Raw genomic sequence first — 19,711 nt, 5'->3', positions numbered from 1 at the left:
ATTGTTCTCTTTCAGAAGGAAAATGGTACATGTCAGGGTTTTTCTTAAGGTTTTTATATAATAAACTCCTACAGAGAGCGAAGGGAACAGGAAGACCTTTCAGGATCTATTGCTTGTTCCACCATTTTGTTCTGTTCTCTTTGAGAATGAAAATGCCACATGAGAGTTGGTGTACGAAAGAACCATTCTTACGCTTTAATCATTTTATGAAGGTACTCAGAGAGAGGGTCTTAAAAGCCAGAAGGAGAGGGAACTATTTCTTTCACCATCTTATGTTCTCTTTCAGAAATAAATGCTACATGAGAGTTTGTGTAAAATAAAATAAACTCTCTGTAAGTCTCTCTGGATGAGAGACTCTGCTAAATGCCTGAAATATATTTTAAAAGTACAATGTCTTTCTTTTTTTGGGGCATTCCATAATGGAACAGAATGTGCTCTCTGAATGAATGTGGAGGCCTACATGCTTTATACTGTACAAAGTACCAAGAGCCATGTAAATATCAGCTCTGACTGTACCAACCTACACTACAGCCTGTTTTAGTGTGTTCCCTGTCCACAGGGCTAACGCAGCAGGAGAGAGAGAGAGAGAGTGGCTACACTGCTGTGCCTTCTCTCCTCCTCTTCTGTTTCACTCCCAGGTATTACGTCTGTCTTTCTACAGGGCTTTATTATCGCTGATAAATATAATAATAATAATATAATATGCCATTTAGCAGACGCTTTTATCCAAAGCGACTTACAGTCATGTGTGCATACATTTTTACGTATGGGTGGTCCCGGGGATCGAACCCACTACCCTGGCGTTACAAGCGCCATGCTCTACCAATTGAGCTACAGAGGACCACAATATCCAGAGGAAAGAGTCAGAGAAGTTAGAGCAGGGTTCCCCAACTGGTGGCCCGCGGGTGGTTTTATTTTGGCACCCCTTATTTTATTTATTTGAATTTTCAGACATAAAAAAGACCCCCCCAAAAAATATATATACCGTATTTTCCGCACTATAAAGCGCACCGGATTATAAGGCGCACCTTCAATGAATGGCCTATTTTAGAACTGTTTTCATATATAGGGCACACCGGATTATAAGGCGCATAGAATAGAAGATACTGCAGTCAAACGTTTGACTGGGGTTGCGTTATGCATCCACTAGATGGAGCTGTGCTAAAGGGAATGTCAACAAAACAGTCAGATAAAGTCAAACTTTATTAAGCGTTCTGACAACTCCGTTCACTCCCATGGTAACGTTGTTCAAACGTTAATGTGCATATTAACAATATCTCCCAGCCTTGCTCACTCTTCTCCCAAACGTGGAGGGGAACTTTTCCCTGATTCAGTAAACACGTAGTAAAAGAAACAGTCTGATACCACTAAATCAAACGTTAGTGCATAACTCAACATTGTTCAGTTACGTATAACACGTAAAGCTCACTTTTTCAGTTCATTCCCCGTCCACGAATCCCTCGAATTCTTCTTCTTCAGTGTCCGAATTGAACAGTTGGGCGACTACGGCATCCAACCTGCCCGGCTCCCTCTCGTCATTATCCGAGTCAGTGTCGCTGCTGTTGCCTGGCAGTTCAGAGATTATTCCTGCCTTCGTGAAAGCTTGGACCACAGTTGAGACTGATATCAGCCCAGGCATCCACGATCCATTGGCAGATAGTGACGAAAGCACCAAGAAGGACCGCCTCGAAATTCATCGATGATCATGTCCTGTGCTAGCGCTGTTGCCTTCATTCGAATAGTGACTGTAGAGACGCTTCTACTTGCTGCTCTCTGTTCAACAACCCACTGTTCGAGTTTGTCCTCTAACTGTGGCCATCTCGCTTGTTCCCTCGGAAACTCTGTTTAGTCTTCTTTACTTGGCGCAGGTCATCTTCTTGCTTCCTCCACTTCCGTACCATTGATTCATTAATGTTGAATTCTCTCGCTGCTGCTCTATTCCCATATTCTACTGCGTGACCGACAGCCTTGAGCTTGAACTCTGCGTCGTAAGCGTGTCTCTTGAAAGGTGCCATTTTGGGGTCTTTATACACACACAAGTGGTGTGGGACTGTGAGTAAGCACAGTACCGGTGTTTACTGACTACGGTAGCCGTAATGCTGCAAGCGGTGCGGCTTTGTAGTTTACCAGTCGTACTGAAACATTTCATTATTATTAAATTGTTTTTATTGGTTTTTCATACTGAAGCATTTTGACAGAGCGCCGTGTACAACCAGTATGGATCAACCAATTAACCAATTGATCTATATATAAGGCGCTCCGGATTATAAGGCGCACTGTCGTTTTTTGAGAAAATTAAAGGCTTTTAAGTGCGCCTTATAGTGCGGAAAATACGGTATGTGATCGTATACAAATGTAGGCAAGGCTTGAAATAATTATGTTTTAGTCAAATATTACAGTGGGGAAAAAAAGTATTTAGTCAGCCACCAATTGTGCAAGTTCTCCCACTTAAAAAGATGAGAGAGGCCTGTAATTTTCATCATAGGTACACGTCAATTATGACAGACAAAATTAGAAAAAAAAATCCAGAAAATCACATTGTAGGATTTTTAATGAATTTATTTGCAAATTATGGTGGAAAATAAGTATTTGGTCAATAACAAAAGTTTCTCAATACTTTGTTATATACCCTTTGTTGGCAATGACACAGGTCAAACGTTTTCTGTAAGTCTTCACAAGGTTTTCACACACTGTTGCTGGTATTTTGGCCCATTCCTCCATGCAGATCTCCTCTAGAGCAGTGATGTTTTGGGGCTGTCGCTGGGCAACACGGACTTTCAACTCCCTCCAAAGATTTTCTATGGGGTTGAGATCTGGAGACTGGCTAGGCCACTCCAGGACCTTGAAATGCTTCTTACGAAGCCACTCCTTCGTTGCCCGGGCGGTGTGTTTGGGATCATTGTCATGCTGAAAGACCCAGCCACGTTTCATCTTCAATGCCCTTGCTGATGGAAGGAGGTTTTCACTCAAAATCTCACGATACATGTCCCCATTCATTCTTTCCTTTACACGGATCAGTCGTCCTGGTCCCTTTGCAGAAAAACAGCCCCAAAGCATGATGTTTCCACCCCCCATGCTTCACAGTAGGTATGGTGTTATTTGGATGCAACTCAGCATTCTTTGTCCTCCAAACACGACGAGTTGAGTTTTTACCAAAATGTTCTATTTTGGTTTCATCTGACCATATGACATTCTCCCAATCCTCTTCTGGATCATCCAAATGCACTCTAGCAAACTTCAGACAGGTCTGGACATGTACTGGCTTAAGCAGGGGGACACGTCTCGCACTGCAGGATTTGAGTCCCTGGCGGGGTAGTGTGTTACTGATGGTAGGCTTTGTTACTTTGGTCCCAGCTCTCTGCAGGTCATTCACTAGGTCCCCCCGTGTGGTTCTGGGATTATTGCTCACCGTGCTTGTGATCATTTTGACCCCACGGGGTGAGATCTTGCATGGAGCCCCAGATCGAGGGAGATTATCAGTGGTCTTGTATGTCTTCCATTTCCTAATAATTACTCCCACAGTTGATTTCTTCAAACCAAGCTGCTTACCTATTGCAGATTCAGTCTTCCCAGCCTGGTGCAGGTCTACAATTTTGTTTCTGGTGTCCTTTGACAGCTCTTTGGTCTTGGCCATAGTGGAGTTTGGAGTGTGACTGTTTGAGGTTGTGGACAGGTGTCTTTATACTGATAACAAGTTCAAACAGGTGCCAGTAATACAGGTAACGAGTGGAGGACAGAGGAGCCTCTTAAAGAAGAAGTTACAGGTCTGTGAGAGCCAGAAATCTTGCTTGTTTGTAGGTGACCAAATACTTATTTTCCACCATAATTTGCAAATAAATTCATTAAAAATCCTACAATGTGATTTTCTGGAAAAAAAATCTCAATTTGTCTGTCATAGTTGACGTGTTCCTATGATGAAAATTACAGGCCTCTCTCATCTTTTTAAGTGGGAGAACTTGCACAATTGGTGGCTGACTAAATACTTTTTTTCCCCACTGTATATCTGTTTGGGCTTCTTGCGGTCAATTTGCAGTCTACAAATGAATTGTAATTACGTTCCGGCCACCCGACCATCCGCTCAAGAAAAAAAAATCAGCCCGCGGCTGAATCTAGTTGAGGAACAAGTTAAAGATTCAGAGGAAAGAGGAGTTAGAGGAAGAAGTACATAGTGGTTGGGCCATTTTATAATTCAGGCTCCAAGTTTCTATTCATAACTTTCTAGTAGAAATACCTTGGGTTATTCTACCATTTTTAAATGATTAAAACTAGACTGAGTGTTAGGAAATGGAGAGGTGGATAAAAGCATCAGCTAGAGGGATCCTTCTTGTACTTTTCAACTTGTGGAGACTGAAGAAGGCACCGCCTTAGACCCAAGGAACAGTAAATTACCTCAAAGAGAGGAGGCCTTTTAAGACTGCTCTATATCAAGCTGACAGTAGACCATTCATACTGTCCATGACATTGACAGGTAAGTCACCAATTATACAGTAAAGAACATTTAAATCAGAGTAGATATTTGTTTGTTCTTGTTTTTGTTTTTTTAAGAGTTTCTTACCTGAAAACGACAAAGAATTTTCTTTCAGAAGCCCATTGATGGTTGCCATGGCAGCGGCTCCATTGATTTGATTGGCTGAGTGTATCATGCGGGCCTTGCAGTCTCCGCCCTCTGACCCCTGGACCAACAGGAAGTAGTGTCCGCGCTCACCCTTCACCTCCACATCTGGAACTATGGCAAATCAAATAGGTCAAAATTAGTTTCAAATAAAGAATACACATCCAGGTTATATGTACTGAAAAAGCCATAGGAATGCCTAGGGAATTGTATATAGTATAAAGAGTGCCTTGGTTCTCCTTGTTGCCTTGATTCTGTTTGTTTAAATATCTATAGTTCCTATACCATCAGTCCTTTTTCTCACACATGAGCTGTAGCTGACGATCCACATTCAGTACCTACCAGGCAGGGCCTTGGGTCTCTTGGCTATGAAGTCTTTCCACTTCTGGGAGCTGAGCTGAGATGCAGGGGGCAGAGCCATGGAGCTGACCATACAGGATAGAGAGAACAGGGCCCCTACCTGGAGACACAACATCACTATACATACTACACCATACTACTACAGTACTACTACTACTGAGAGGCAGGGGGCAGAGCCATGGAGCTGACCATACAGGATAGAGAGAACAGGGCCCCTACCTGGAGACACAACATCACTATACATACTACACCATACTACTACAGTACTACTACTACTGAGAGGCAGGGGCAGAGCCATGGAGCTGACCATACAGGATAGAGAGAACAGGGCCCCTACCTGGAGACACAACATCACTATACATACTACACCATACTACTACAGTACTACTACTACTGAGAGGCAGGGGCAGAGCCATGGAGCTGACCATACAGGATAGAGAGAACAGGGCCCCTACCTGGAGACACAACATCACTATACATACTACACCATACTACTACAGTACTACTACTACTGAGAGGCAGGGGGCAGAGCCATGGAGCTGACCATACAGGATAGAGAGAACAGGGCCCTTACATGGAGTGTAAACCAACACTTACTTGACATAGCTAGAGCTTGGAACTAGAAAGTTCTATCTGCAAAAAGATGATTCTGAGATAATTGGCTTTAAAGTTCTGAACCCTCATTGGTTTGAATGGTGTCAGTGATTGTTATCTTGTATTCTTTTGAACGTAACAATATGAATTGGGGTATTTAGAGTACTAAATAGGTAGAGAACATTGAACAGAACAAGGCTATGTCAATAACTCAATTTCCTCACAAATTCAGATAGAACCTTATAGTCCCAAGCTCTGCATTCGCCCCGTTGTTGTTGTACCTGTACCTGTACCTGTACCACCACCACACAGTATAATGACTCACACACTGGAGGAGTACTGACTGATTCATTTACCTTTCCAGACAGTGATCTGAACTGATCAAGGAGCAGTTTATCTTTTAGTGATTTGGAGGACAGTTCCCTGTAGTGATAGGTCAAGGAATGAACAAGTGTAGATAACTGGGGAGATGTATCTAGCGCTTTCTTATTTCCTTTTATACTGTACATGACAAGGTTTGATCTGTTATCACAGTAGAAAAATATCATGTTCAGTCTACATAGGCATACAGTCACATGAGACCTGGCCAATCATTATCTAAGAACAAAGTTCATTATCCCCAAACCAGGTTCAAGGGTAAACCTGTTCAGACAGTAAATAAATGACTATATCTGCAGCCTGACTGTCAGTGTGACTGTCTAGCAGTTCACCTACAACTGCTGGTAACATTTTGGAAAGTCCCTTCCCTTAAACCAGCTATGTGGTTAAATATCTCCAGTTTACAGATCTGAGAGGCACAGTTTATCTGAGATGTGGACACATCAGTCATCAGCTGATGTGAAGGATACAGGTGAAACTCTGTGCTGGAGCGGAGGAAGCTGGGAAGATCTGACACAGTCACCAACTGAACTAGGTCTAGAACAGGCCGGTAGTAATGGAACACCTGGGGGGGGGGAAGAGAGAGAGAGAGAGACAGAGAGAGACAGAGAGAGAGAGAGAGAGAGAGAGACAGAGTGACAGAGAGAGAGAGAGAGAGAGAGAGAGCGAGAGAGACAGAGAGAGACAGAGAGAGAGAGAGAGAGAGAGAGAGAGAGAGAGAGAGAGAGAGAGAGAGAGAGAGAGAGAGAGAGAGAGAGAGAGAGAGAGAGAGAGAGACAGAGAGAGAGAGAGAGAGAGAGAGAGAGAGAGAGAGACAGAGAGAGAGAGAGAGAGAGAGACAGAGTGACAGAGAGACAGAGTGACAGAGAGATGAAGGCAGGAAAAAGAAAGAAAGAGTGGAAGGGGGTTAGAAAGAAGGGGGGTGAAAGGACACAGAACAGCATGTCAAAAATGACACACACACACAACACAAGCTTTAGATTTAAATATTACCACCTGATAGAAAGTGGAAGCCGTAAAGCTGATATTTAGTTGGCATGTTTGAGTACTTTTATTTACCTCTAACTTTACAGCAATGTCAGCTTTGTTCAACGACTGTATCAGGTATTATCAGACTGTGTGTTTGTGTGTGTATGTATATGTGTGTGTGTGTGTGTGTGTGTGTGTGTGTGTATGTATGTGTGTGTGTGTGTGTGTGTGTGTGTGTGTGTGTGTGTGTGTGTGTGTGTGTGTGTGTGTGTGTGTGTGTAGCTAGGCCAGTTTTATAAGTAGCAGGCATAGCTTTCACCCTATCAGCTCCTTCCCCCGCACCTCCTCCCCTCCTTTCTCTGCCCTGGCCCGGGATTAGCTCCAAATCCCATTTCACAAACAAGGGACAGAGACAGCTCCTTCACAGGTCACTGTAAAACAGATTTAAATCCATCGATGCAAAGGCTGCTTTCTGCTTTTCTCCTCAACCTCAGCCCTGCAAACTAAGAGTACAAAATACCCAAAGACTTTCATTAATAGCAACTCCAAGTAGGCCTAAAGCTAAGCTTCCTGAAAGTGCAGTAATGCATCTGCTTTAGGATGAGTCACATCTAAATACAGAAATGGAGTTACAGCTGGCCTGGGAGTTACAGCTGGCCTGGGAGTTACAGCTCTGCCTTTGAGTTACAGCTCTGCCTTTGAGTTACAGCTCTGCCTTTGAGTTACAGCTCTGCCTTTGAGTTACAGCTCTGCCTTTGAGTTACAGCTCTGCCTTTGAGTTACAGCTCTGCCTTTGAGTTACAGCTCTGCCTTTGAGTTCACACTGCTGTTCTGTGGTGGGAATTGTCAGGAGGCAGGAGGGGATTGGACATAGGGTTCTGGGTTCTCTGACAGGTGAGGTGAATTCTTCATAGAGGGTGCAGCCAGGCCCGGCCCGGCCCACTGACTACTATAGAACCTTCTACATTATCAGGCCAGCACAGTATTCAGGGTGTGGGCTGGTTCATTATTAGGTCCATTAATCAGGGTGTGGGCTGGGCTGGGCCTTCTCTGATGCCACGTTCAAAACAACTGGGAACTCGGAAATCTCAGACTTTTGACTTCAGTGTGCTCAAAACAACTGGGAACTGGGATAAAAATACGAGGTCAAATCATGACATTAGTGATCTTCAGGTCGGAAAGTCGGAGCTCTAGGAAGAGGCCCAAGTTCCCAGTTGTTTCGCACTGAGGTCGCACTGAGGTGGGAATTCTGAGATTTCCGAGTTCCCAGTTCCCAGTTGTTTTGAGCGCACTGAAGTTGGAGATTTCCGAGTTCCCAGTTGTTTTGAACGCACTGAAGTCGGAGATTACAGATTTCCCAGTTGTTTTGAACGCTTCATAATATCACAGGGTGTTGAGAGAAACTCTAGACACATCATCATCATGCCACTTCCTCAGTAAGTGATGAGAGAAACTCTACTAGGGTAGGGTGTGTCTGAAATGTCACCCTATCCCCTATAAAGTGCACTACTCAAACACCCTATTCCCTATACAGTGCACTACTTTAACCTGAAAAGGCCAAAAGTCGTGAAAACTATATAGAAAATAGGGTGTAGTCTAATTTCAGACGCACCGCAACACCACCCACCTCTCTCCTTCAGTTAGACACACATCCTCCACCACAACACCACCCACCTCTCTCCTTCAGTTAGACACACATCCTCCACCACAACACCACCCACCTCTCTCCTTCAGTTAGACACACATCCTCCACCACAACACCACCCACCTCTCTCCTTCAGTTAGACACACATCCACCACAACACCACCCACCTCTCTCCTTCAGTTAGACACACATCCTCCACCACAACACCACCCACCTCTCTCCTTCAGTTACAGACACACATCCTCCACCACAACACCACCCACCTCTCTCCTTCAGTTACAGACACACATCCTCCACCACAACACCACCCACCTCTCTCCTTCAGTTAGACACACATCCTCCACCACAACACCACCCTCCTCTCTCCTTCAGTTAGACACACATCCTCCACCACAAAACCACCCACCTCTCTCCTTCAGTTAGACACACATCCACCACAACACCACCCACCTCTCTCCTTCAGTTAGACACACATCCTCCACCACACCACCCACCTCTCTCCTTCAGTTACAGAGACACTGTCTCAACAACACCATAAACACAATTATTTTTACTACAAACACACTCTCCCAGAACAATAATAATCATCACCATAAATACTGCCTGTCACGGAACCAAAAGGAATTTAATGACACTAGCTAATCAATATGGGTGCTGTAAATCAGGTGGGTGTACCACGAGTAAACAGTCCAAGGGTTTAATAACAGACTATCAGAGATGAGCATGTCCATCGCTACATAGAGCTCCATGATTCATCTGTAGTGGAAAACTCATTAGAGAAACATTTCACACTCTGGTTTTTATGACAGCAGAGCCTGGAGCGAAGAGACAGCAACATGGACACTAACTGAGCTCACTCCCTCGCTCTCTTTCTGTCCCTCGCTCTGTTTCTCTCTCTCTCTCTCTCTCTCTCTCTCTCTCTCTGACAGAAACACCAACAGTGCCGTTAGATGGCTGAAGCTAAATATTTTTTTTTACTTTCATTAAGCAGTGTTTAATTGAAAAAGTGTAATTAATGGATGTTTGAATATGTTGTGAATAATAGTTTGGTTTAAACACCTTAAGGGATTCTGTAAGAGTGTAAGTTTGAGTCTGCTTTTAACCCCTAAAACAAGTCATAGTATTAAAAGCTGTGTAGAAATACATGTGTTTACATAGCAGTCTCAGTGAGTAGAGATACTTATTCTGGTGGTAGGACAGTCTGTCAGTAGCTGGTAGAACTGGAAGGTTGGAGGTAGGGTAGGACAGTGAGTCAGTAGCTGGTAGAACTGGAAGGTTGGAGGTAGGGTAGGACAGTGAGTCAGTAGCTGGTAGAACTGGAAGGTTGGAGGTAGGGTAGGACAGTGAGTCAGTAGCAGGTAGAACTGGAAGGTTGGAAGCAGGGTAGGACAGTCTGTCAGTAGCTGGTAGAACTGGAAGGTTGGAGGTAGGGTAGGACAGTGAGTCAGTAGCTGGTAGAACTGGAAGGTTGGAGGTAGGGTAGGACAGTGAGTCAGTAGCTGGTAGAACTGGAAGGTTGGAGGTAGGGTAGGACAGAGAGTCAGTAGCAGGTAGAACTGGAAGGTTGGAGGTAGGGTAGGACAGTGAGTCAGTAGCTGGTAGAACTGGAAGGTTGGAGGTAGGGTAGGACAGTGAGTCAGTAGCTGGTAGAACTGGAAGGTTGGAGGTAGGGTAGGACAGTGAGTCAGTAGCAGGTAGAACTGGAAGGTTGGAAGCAGGGTAGGACAGTGAGTCGGTAGCAGGTAGAACTGGAAGGTTGGAGGTAGGGTAGGACAGTGAGTCAGTAGCTGGTAGAACTGGAAGGTTGGAGGTAGGGTAGGACAGAGAGTCAGTAGCAGGTAGAACTGGAAGGTTGGAGGTAGGGTAGGACAGTGAGTCAGTAGCTGGTAGAACTGGAAGGTTGGAGGTAGGGTAGGACAGTGAGTCAGTAGCTGGTAGAACTGGAAGGTTGGAGGTAGGGTAGGACAGTGAGTCAGTAGCAGGTAGAACTGGAAGGTTGGAGGTAGGGTAGGACAGAGAGTCAGTAGCAGGTAGAACTGGAAGGTTGGAGGTAGGACAGTGAGTCAGTAGCTGGTAGAACTGGAAGGTTGGAGGTAGGGTAGGACAGTGAGTCAGTAGCAGGTAGAACTGGAAGGTTGGAGGTAGGGTAGGACAGTGAGTCAGTAGCTGGTAGAACTGGAAGGTTGGAGGTAGGGTAGGACAGTGAGTCAGTAGCTGGTAGAACTGGAAGGTTGGAGGTAGGGTAGGACAGTGAGTCAGTAGCTGGTAGAACTGGAAGGTTGGAGGTAGGGTAGGACAGTGAGTCAGTAGCTGGTAGAACTGGAAGGTTGGAGGTAGGGTAGGACAGTGAGTCAGTAGCTGGTAGAACTGGAAGGTTGGAGGTAGGGTAGGACAGTGAGTCAGTAGCAGGTAGAACTGGAAGGTTGGAGGCAGGGTAGGACAGGATAGGGTGGGGTAGGATAGGATAGGGTAGGACTACTCACCTCCGAGTGTAGCTTGTGGTCAGAGCTGGTCTGGGAGTCTGGATCAGAAGGCAGCAGGCTGTACCATGTCGCTCTATCCTGGGCTCTGAGGGAGAAGCCTTCAAACCTCACCTCAGAGGCAAACTGTTAGACAGGACAGGAGACATAAATAGGACAACATCTTTAGTGAACTCAAAACTGGGTTTCCATCTTAGAACAGAGATTTCCCATGACAGCCTGTTCTCATTGTAATCAATGTACAGGGTCTGTTTTAGTGAGGTCCCGGGGGGATTTCCAAGAAATGTTAAGAAAGTTTAAGCTAATTTACTGCATTTCTATTCAATTTAAAAACTCTAAAATGCTATTTGGAGAACTGCAAAAGAAGCACAAATTATCCCAGCCATTATCACATTGGTTGTGCTGAGCGATTAGTGCATTTTGAAGTCGGTTCAGTTTCATTATTAAAAAATAATCACGATTTTCGATGTTGATTATTTTGTGTAACATGCACTATTCATTGTGGGGGTTGAATGCTAGAACACAGAATAAAATAATTATTACAAGTCCCATGATGCCCATTACTGATTATCACTTATTAACCATCATTTATTCACATGACTTTACTTTAATAAAATATTTAAGTTGTGTATATTACATTTGATTTATTTGATGACTATTATTTCATTCCAAGTCATCATCTCATCTCTATTGAGCTGCTGCCTATGCTGTCTGACAAAATCAATATTTTAGAAATTCTTCAAAGTAAAGGCATACTTTTATGACTGCTGAATACCAACTATCATTCACTTATATCATGTATTTTCAGATAGAGATACCTTTGCAAAGCAACTGCTCTCTATCCCTCTCGATCGCGCGTTCTGTCTCTTCTCTCCCTCTCCATGTCTGCACCACACAGACCGGACAAGTAAGCATGCAATGGATTATGGTCATTGAAGCTAATTAACATGTTTTCTGCGCTAAATTATGTAGAATATTGGCCTGTTGGAAACTACAACTACCTACTACAGTGGGGAAAAAAAGTATTTAGTCAGCCACCAATTGTGCAAGTTCTCCCACTTAAAAAGATGAGAGAGGCCTGTAATTTTCATCATAGGTACACGTCAACTATGACAGACAAATTGAGAAAAAAAATCCAGAAAATCACATTGTAGGATTTTTAATGAATTTATTTGCAAATTATGGTGGAAAATAAGTATTTGGTCACCTACAAACAAGCAAGATTTCTGGCTCTCACAGACCTGTAACTTCTTCTTTAAGAGGCTCCTCTGTCCTCCACTCGTTACCTGTATTAATGGCACCTGTTTGAACTTGTTATCAGTATAAAAAGACACCTGTCCACAACCTCAAACAGTCACACTCCAAACTCCACTATGGCCAAGACCAAAGAGCTGTCAAAGGACACCAGAAACAAAATTGTAGACCTGCACCAGGCTGGGAAGACTGAATCTGCAATAGGTAAGCAGCTTGGTTTGAAGAAATCAACTGTGGGAGCAATTATTAGGAAATGGAAGACATACAAGACCACTGATAATCTCCCTCGATCTGGGGCTCCACGCAAGATCTCACCCCGTGGGGTCAAAATGATCACAAGAACGGTGAGCAAAAATCCCAGAAACACACGGGGGGACCTAGTGAATGACCTGCAGAGAGCTGGGACCAAAGTAACAAAGCCTACCATCAGTAACACACTACGCCGCCAGGGACTCAAATCCTGCAGTGCCAGACGTGTCCCCCTGCTTAAGCCAGTACATGTCCAGGCCCGTCTGAAGTTTGCTAGAGTGCATTTGGATGATCCAGAAGAGGATTGGGAGAATGTCATATGGTCAGATGAAACCAAAATATAACTTTTTGGTAAAAACTCAACTCGTCGTGTTTGGAGGACAAAGAATGCTGAGTTGCATCCAAAGAACACCATACCTACTGTGAAGCATGGGGGTGGAAACATCATGCTTTGGGGCTGTTTTTCTGCAAAGGGACCAGGACGACTGATCCGTGTAAAGGAAAGAATGAATGGGGACATGTATCGTGAGATTTTGAGTGAAAACCTCCTTCCATCAGCAAGGGCATTGAAGATGAAACGTGGCTGGGTCTTTCAGCATGACAATGATCCCAAACACACTGCCCGGGCAACGAAGGAGTGGCTTCGTAAGAAGCATTTCAAGGTCCTGGAGTGGCCTAGCCAGTCTCCAGATCTCAACCCCATAGAAAATCTTTGGAGGGAGTTGAAAGTCTGTGTTGCCCAGCGACAGCCCCAAAACATCACTGCTCTAGAGGAGATCTGCATGGAGGAATGGGCCAAAATACCAGAAACAGTGTGTGAAAACCTTGTGAAGACTTACAGAAAACGTTTGACCTGTGTCATTGCCAACAAAGGGTATATAACAAAGTATTGAGAAACTTTTGTTATTGACCAAATACTTATTTTCCACCATAATTTGCAAATAAATTCATTAAAAATCCTACAATGTAATTTTCTGGATTTCTTTTTCTCATTTTGTCTGTCATAGTTGACGTGTACCTATGATGAAAATTACATACTTTTTTCCCCCCACTGTACATCGCACAGTTGGGCTTGATCTGATTTATCTCTAGAGAAACTGCGCATTGAGCTCAAAGAAAAAAAACGAACGAAATGGAATTCAAATAATTGAACAGATATTGGTCAATTAGTTGTTTAAAAACCTAAAAATAACAGACATTTCAGTTAAATCGCTCAGCACTAGTGGCTGTAGCTTCATTCATTCAGTCGATCTACAAACACATTCCATACTAGCGATACAATTAGCCGCTACACATTAACTCAGCACTGGGATTAAAAACTATAATTTAATACGTACAGAGGGATCTGTTAGCAGAAAAAGTAATTTATGAACAAAAGGTAAACAAATATATTTGCTTTACAGAACTTATTTTTCTTGCAGTTTTACAGCTAATTTCCTGCAATTCTACACATTTTGCCATGGGGTGGGGAGACATGTTTTCAGTTATACAAGCACATTTTCTGCAATTCTACACAGTTTGCCATGTTTACACGATATTTGAGTGAGAGTGACTAGAAAAATAAAATGGGGGCTATCTGGAGGTCAGGGCCCCTGGGCACGTTCCATGCGTGTCCGGTGGGTAATTTGGCCATGATTACTACAAGTTTAGATAGCTGGCTAGACTAACTTTCCAATAAAAAAAATAGATACATTTTTAACTGACATGGGCTAATTGAGTTACTGTCAGTGAGTGACATTAAACAAGTTAAGAAATTGCACCTTGTGTATTCTACTATTCTAACTCTCAACAGTAAATTGAGACCCCGACTGAGTTCCTAAAAAATACATTAGTATTTTATTAATTAGAAAAAATTACCAAGGTCCAGACCTCAGTGTCCTCAAATGTAGCTACAGCACTGTCAATGTCCCAAAGGAATTAATTTATATTCCTATGGATAAACCTAATTACGTTGTAACAGTGACAGCTGAGCTGATGTCTTCTGAAGGATGTAAGGAAACAGTAAACTCTAGAGATGAAGTTGTGTTGTAAAGTTAGATCTAAATGTGTGATCTTGACTTGCAAAAATATACTCTAAATCAAAGAACATTAAAAAGGCTAAATTCACAACACTTCTATCAACTCTCACTGAGTACAAGCATTACCAAGACGGCGGATCTGCAATCATTAATGGCTGAGTCATAAGAGTATCGGTCGAGACTGGGGTTTGGGTTCAGGGCCGGGCACAGTTGGTTCTCATGCCCCCCTGTGTCCCAGTCAGGGGGCTGGGTGAGGGGTCCTGTGTGCCAGGGGGCTCTGGATTAGTCATTAGACCTTTAACCCCTGACCCCAGGCCCAGCAAGGCCTCCAGACAGAGCAGCCCTTCATTACAGCCCTAGGCTTGGCACACACTGAGCACCCTGCCCCACACATGACCCCTATACATTCTCCCAGGGCAGCATAATCTACAGTGCATTCGGAAAGTATTCAGACCCCTTCCATTTTTCCACATTTTGTTATGGATGAAATTACATTTTTCCCCATCAATGTACACACAATACCCCATAATGACAAAGCTAAAACAAGTTTAGAAATGTTTGCACATTTATTAAATATAAAAAACAGAAATACCTTATTTACATAAGTATTCAGACCCTTGGCTATGAGACTCGAAATTGAGCTCAGGTGCATCCTGTTTCCATTGATCATCCTTGAGATGTTTCTACAACTTGATTGGAGTCCACCTGTGGTAAATTAAATTGATTGGACATGATTTGGAAAGGCACACACCTGTCTATATAAGGTCTTCAGTTGACAGTGCATGTCAGAGCAAAAACCAAGCCACGAGGTCGAAGGAATTGTCCGTAGACAATTTCTGCAACATTGAAGGTCCCCAAGAACACTGTGGCCTCCATCCTTCTTAAATGGAATAAGTTTGGAACCACCAAGACTCTTCCTAGAGCTGGCTGCCCGGCCAAACTGAGAAATCAGGGGAGAAGGGCCTTGGTCAGGGAGGTGAACCCGATGGTCACTCTGACAGAGCTCCAGAGTTCCTCTGTGGAAGCCACTCCTCAGTAAAAGGCACATGACAGCCCGCTTGGAGTTTGCCAAAAGGCACCTAAAGGACTCTCAGACCATTAGAAACAAGATTCTCTGGTCTGATGAAACCAAGATTGAACTCTTTGGCCTGAATGCCAAGCGTCACGTCTGGAGGAAACCTGCCACCATCCCTACGGTGAAGCATGGTGGTGGCAGCATCATGCTGTGGGGGTGTATTTCATTGGCAGGGACTGGGAGACTAGTCAGGATCGAGGCAAAGATGAACAGAGCAAAGTGCAGAGAGATCCTTGATGAAAACCTACTCCAGAGCACTCAGTAACTCAGACTGGGGCAAAGGTTCACCTTCCAACAGGACAACGACCCTATGTACACAGCCAAGACAACGCAGGAGTGGCTTCGGGACAAGTCTCTGAATGTCCTTGAGTGGCCCAGCCAGAGCCCGGACTTGAATCTGATCTAACATCTCTGGAGAAACCTGAAAATAGCTGTGCAGCGACGATCCCCATCCAACTTGACAGAGCTTGAGAGGATTTGCAGAAAATAAATGGGAGAAACTCCCCAAATACAGGTATGCCAAGCTTGTAGCGTCATACCCAAGAAGACTCAAGGCTGTAATCGCTGCCAAAGGTGCTGAGTAAAGGGTCTGAATACTTGTCTAAATGTGATATTTCTGTTTTTATATTTTTAATAAATTTGCAAAAAAATCTAAAAACATGTTTTTGCCTTGTCATTATGGGGTATTGTGTGTAGATTGATGAGGGAAAAAATATATTTAATCCATTTTAGAATAAGGCTGTAACATAACAAAATGTGGAAGAAGTCAACTGGTCTGAATACTTTCCGAATACTTTCCGAATGCACTGTACATCATATTGTAATATTTAATACACCTACTTTCCTTTCACTTGCGTCATCATATTGTAATATTTAAATACACCTACTTTCCTTTTACTAGCGTTTTTTTACTCTTTATTTTGCAGATTTACTAACATACGCCCCCTAGTAGTCAAGTATATGGATAAAACAGTCAAAATATTAGTATAAACCATTCTGATTGGCTAAATAATCTTACCTTTTTCTCTCTGATGAGAACACCTCCTCTCCATAACTCCCTCTCATCAATACAGGTCATGATGCCACTGGTATCTACTATACTGGCTGACAGGTTAGAGGCTGGCTTCTGCCACCTGGAGGAACAAGTAAAGCAGGATAGGCATCAGTTTATCTATGTATTTAGCCATTCAACAACTCTATGCTGCCCTCTAGTGGTACAATGGAAATCACACAGGCACAACTGCTCTGCATCATTTTGTATAATTGTTCTTTGTCCTTACCCAGCTTGGTGTTCAGTCACTATGGTAATCTTGGCTGAGTGCCATGCCTGCATGTGTTTCAATGAGCCAATCACAGGGAGGAAGTCCTTCAGGTTAGGAGCCTCTTCAGCAACACCCAGAAATATCACATCTAGCAGAGCTTTTCCTGGAGGAGGAACAGAGTCAGCCATAAAACACCTAGTAAACTAACACAAATATCACATCTAGGAGAAACAGAGGGGAACAGAGTCAGCCATAAAACACCTAGTAAACTAACACAAATATCACATCTAGGAGAATCAGAGGGGAACAGTCAGCCATAAAACACCTAGTAAACTAACACAAATATCACATCTAGGAGAAACAGAGGCGAACAGTCAGCCATAAAACACATAGTAAACTAACACAAATATCACGTCTAGGAGAAATAGAGGGGAACAGTCAGCCATAAAACACCTAGTAAACTAACACAAATATCACATCTAGGAGGAACAGAGTCAGCCATAAAACACCTAGTAAACTAACACAAATATCACATCTAGGAGAAAGAGGGGAACAGAGTCAGCCATAAAACACCTAGTAAACTAACACAAAACAAGCCCAGGCATGTAGGAAATATGGAGAACTCCTGGATAAGATACATGAATATAGAGAAATTTTTCACGGTCTGGCAGAATGAACCAAGGTGAATGGAGTGAGTTACCTGGAGGGGGAAGACTGTCTGATAAAAGGTGTAGTCCTTCTGCTGCCTCTTCATACAACCTGCAGTCATCACAAATCAGAACTTTATTAATCAACTATTCATTCATTCACCTCTGAACGGACAATACATTTCAATACAGCCAGGAAATGTGATATTCAGAAAGTTCTAAAACATCTCAAGAGGAAATAAGGTAAACTTTGTATGTTTGTTTAAAATACTGCTGAATGAGTATTATAGAGGAGCACAGAGCTGGGATATACAACAGAGGACAGATTTGGAAGGGAATTAAATCAGGACTCTACGCTGACATTGTTTACAAGGAGCACATGTGCTCCTAAGTTGAAACATTTAGGAGCACAAAAATAAATGTAGGAGCACAATTAAGGTATTTGAGAAAAAGTGTTTTAATGATAAGAAATGACTAAAAGTTTTTGGGGGTTCTATGCTAAATCAAGCACAATGTACCCTCAAATATTTGAGTCACCTAGGCGAGACAAAAATGTTCAGCTGCCCCTTTAAGGGCAGGAAGTTACCGTGGTAACGGTGATACTTGCATGTCTGACAGACTGATTCTCTGGTCTCTTCGTACCTATACATTTTACTCGCAGACGTGCTCATACTTCACTTTTGCAGTTCGCACACATCTATTTTTTGTTGCAAATGCATGTCTAATGGTCGCACTGTAGAGCCCAGTGAATATCACTCATACTCAGTCAGCTGTGGGTCAGGCTGGTCAGTCTTCTCCTCCTGGTCATCCAGAGTACTGAGACAGGCCTCCATAGTGTTGGGGCTTTCCTCCTGGTCATCATTCTTCTGACAACTACCCAGCTCCTCCCACTCTGCACTGCAGAACTACAAACAGAGACAGGAAGGATGACAGTCAGTCAATGTGGTGAAAGGTGATGACAGTCAGTCAATGTGGTGAAAGGTGACGACAGTCAGTCAATGTGATGAACGGTGATGACAGTCAGTCAATGTGGTGAAAGGTGATGACAGTCAGTCAATGTGGTGAATAGGTTTGAGGACCACCGCAAAAAAAAACTACAGAAGACTGTGATGAATGTGTCATGTATAACTGATGAAATGGTTTGATTGACCCCCCCATAAAAAATAAGTGGTTGTCCCACTGGCTATCATAAGTTGAATGCACCAATTTGTAAGTCGCTCTGGATAAGAGCATCTGCTAAATGATGTAAATGTAAATTTTGTGTTCAAAAGTAGAAGCTGCATGCGGTGCAGGACATGGGCAGACATCTCTAGTGTAAACACAAAGAAGGTCAGAGTAGGGTCAGAAAGACACCCCTGACTAATACAAGACATTCCTTGACATGACACATACCTGAGATGTCCCATGACATGCCTGGACAGCAAAATACCACCTCTGTGAGGCAGGACCACCACTCAGAGAGCAGGCTTAGGAGGCAGATGAGAAAGATGATGGAATCACATTTAGCTAATGTTACTTTCCCCTTGAAAAAATTTAAAAGCAGGTAGACATATTGCAATAGTTTCTGCAAGCAAGACACCTGACACACACACACACACACACACACACACACACACACACACACACACACACACACACACACACACACAATGCATTGGCTTACCTGGAAACAGAGAAACCCTCCTTGTTGAATTACAACTGGAGATATTCCCCAGTTTATCATACATCTGTTTGGCAGCCTCCAATGCTGTAAAATAAACGATTACAATAATTCAAGAAGTTATGATTTGCATTTACAGAAACCTCACCATTGCTCATAGTATGTTTATCAGCATCTCTACTATAGAAGGCTCTGCTGCTCCATACTACAGTTGCTAGTTACTGTAGCTTGCAAAACACGAAATCCGAGTCCGCTACAAAGGTATCGTTAACGTACCCTTCGCGCATGTATCCTCTTCTTGGTTAAAAGAAACAACTAACACGTACCGATCCATTCCTCTGAATTACTACCATCAGTTTTCAGTATAAATGTAAATATAAAAGACTTTTTTTTTCGTATTGTCAAATTTATTTCCTCGCGCTCTCTCTTGAAACGGAAGTTGTCGTCTAAAGTTCTGGGGACGTCAAGGCGCTACTTCAAAATACAACCGGCGGCAAAAAATGCATTT

The 19,711-nt window shown here is 43.2% G+C and overlaps 1 protein-coding gene across 1 annotated transcript in view; it reads right to left on the bottom strand.

Moving 5' to 3' along the window:
- The window catches only part of LOC121586076 (MDM2 binding protein), a 36,443-nt gene extending 16,810 nt beyond the window's left edge, over nucleotides 1-19,633 (bottom strand). The window contains exons 1-12 of the mRNA XM_041902532.2: nucleotides 19,480-19,633; nucleotides 19,207-19,290; nucleotides 18,936-19,009; nucleotides 18,306-18,448; nucleotides 17,597-17,655; nucleotides 16,915-17,059; nucleotides 16,653-16,767; nucleotides 11,042-11,164; nucleotides 6,415-6,509; nucleotides 5,923-5,989; nucleotides 4,955-5,072; nucleotides 4,556-4,726 (exon numbers count right to left, since the gene is read on the bottom strand). Coding sequence (XP_041758466.2) covers nucleotides 4,556-4,726; nucleotides 4,955-5,072; nucleotides 5,923-5,989; nucleotides 6,415-6,509; nucleotides 11,042-11,164; nucleotides 16,653-16,767; nucleotides 16,915-17,059; nucleotides 17,597-17,655; nucleotides 18,306-18,448; nucleotides 18,936-19,009; nucleotides 19,207-19,290; nucleotides 19,480-19,537 — 1,252 coding nt within the window. The 5' untranslated portion in view covers nucleotides 19,538-19,633. The remainder of the gene's footprint in view (nucleotides 1-4,555; nucleotides 4,727-4,954; nucleotides 5,073-5,922; nucleotides 5,990-6,414; nucleotides 6,510-11,041; nucleotides 11,165-16,652; nucleotides 16,768-16,914; nucleotides 17,060-17,596; nucleotides 17,656-18,305; nucleotides 18,449-18,935; nucleotides 19,010-19,206; nucleotides 19,291-19,479) is intronic.
- Nucleotides 19,634-19,711: the final 78 nt, after the last annotated feature.

This window comes from Coregonus clupeaformis, chromosome 17, assembly GCF_020615455.1.
Source record: "Coregonus clupeaformis isolate EN_2021a chromosome 17, ASM2061545v1, whole genome shotgun sequence".
Classification (NCBI taxonomy): Eukaryota; Metazoa; Chordata; class Actinopteri; order Salmoniformes; family Salmonidae; genus Coregonus; species Coregonus clupeaformis.
Note: the sequence above shows the minus strand (reverse complement) of the source record. Positions and strands in the feature narration are given on the sequence as shown.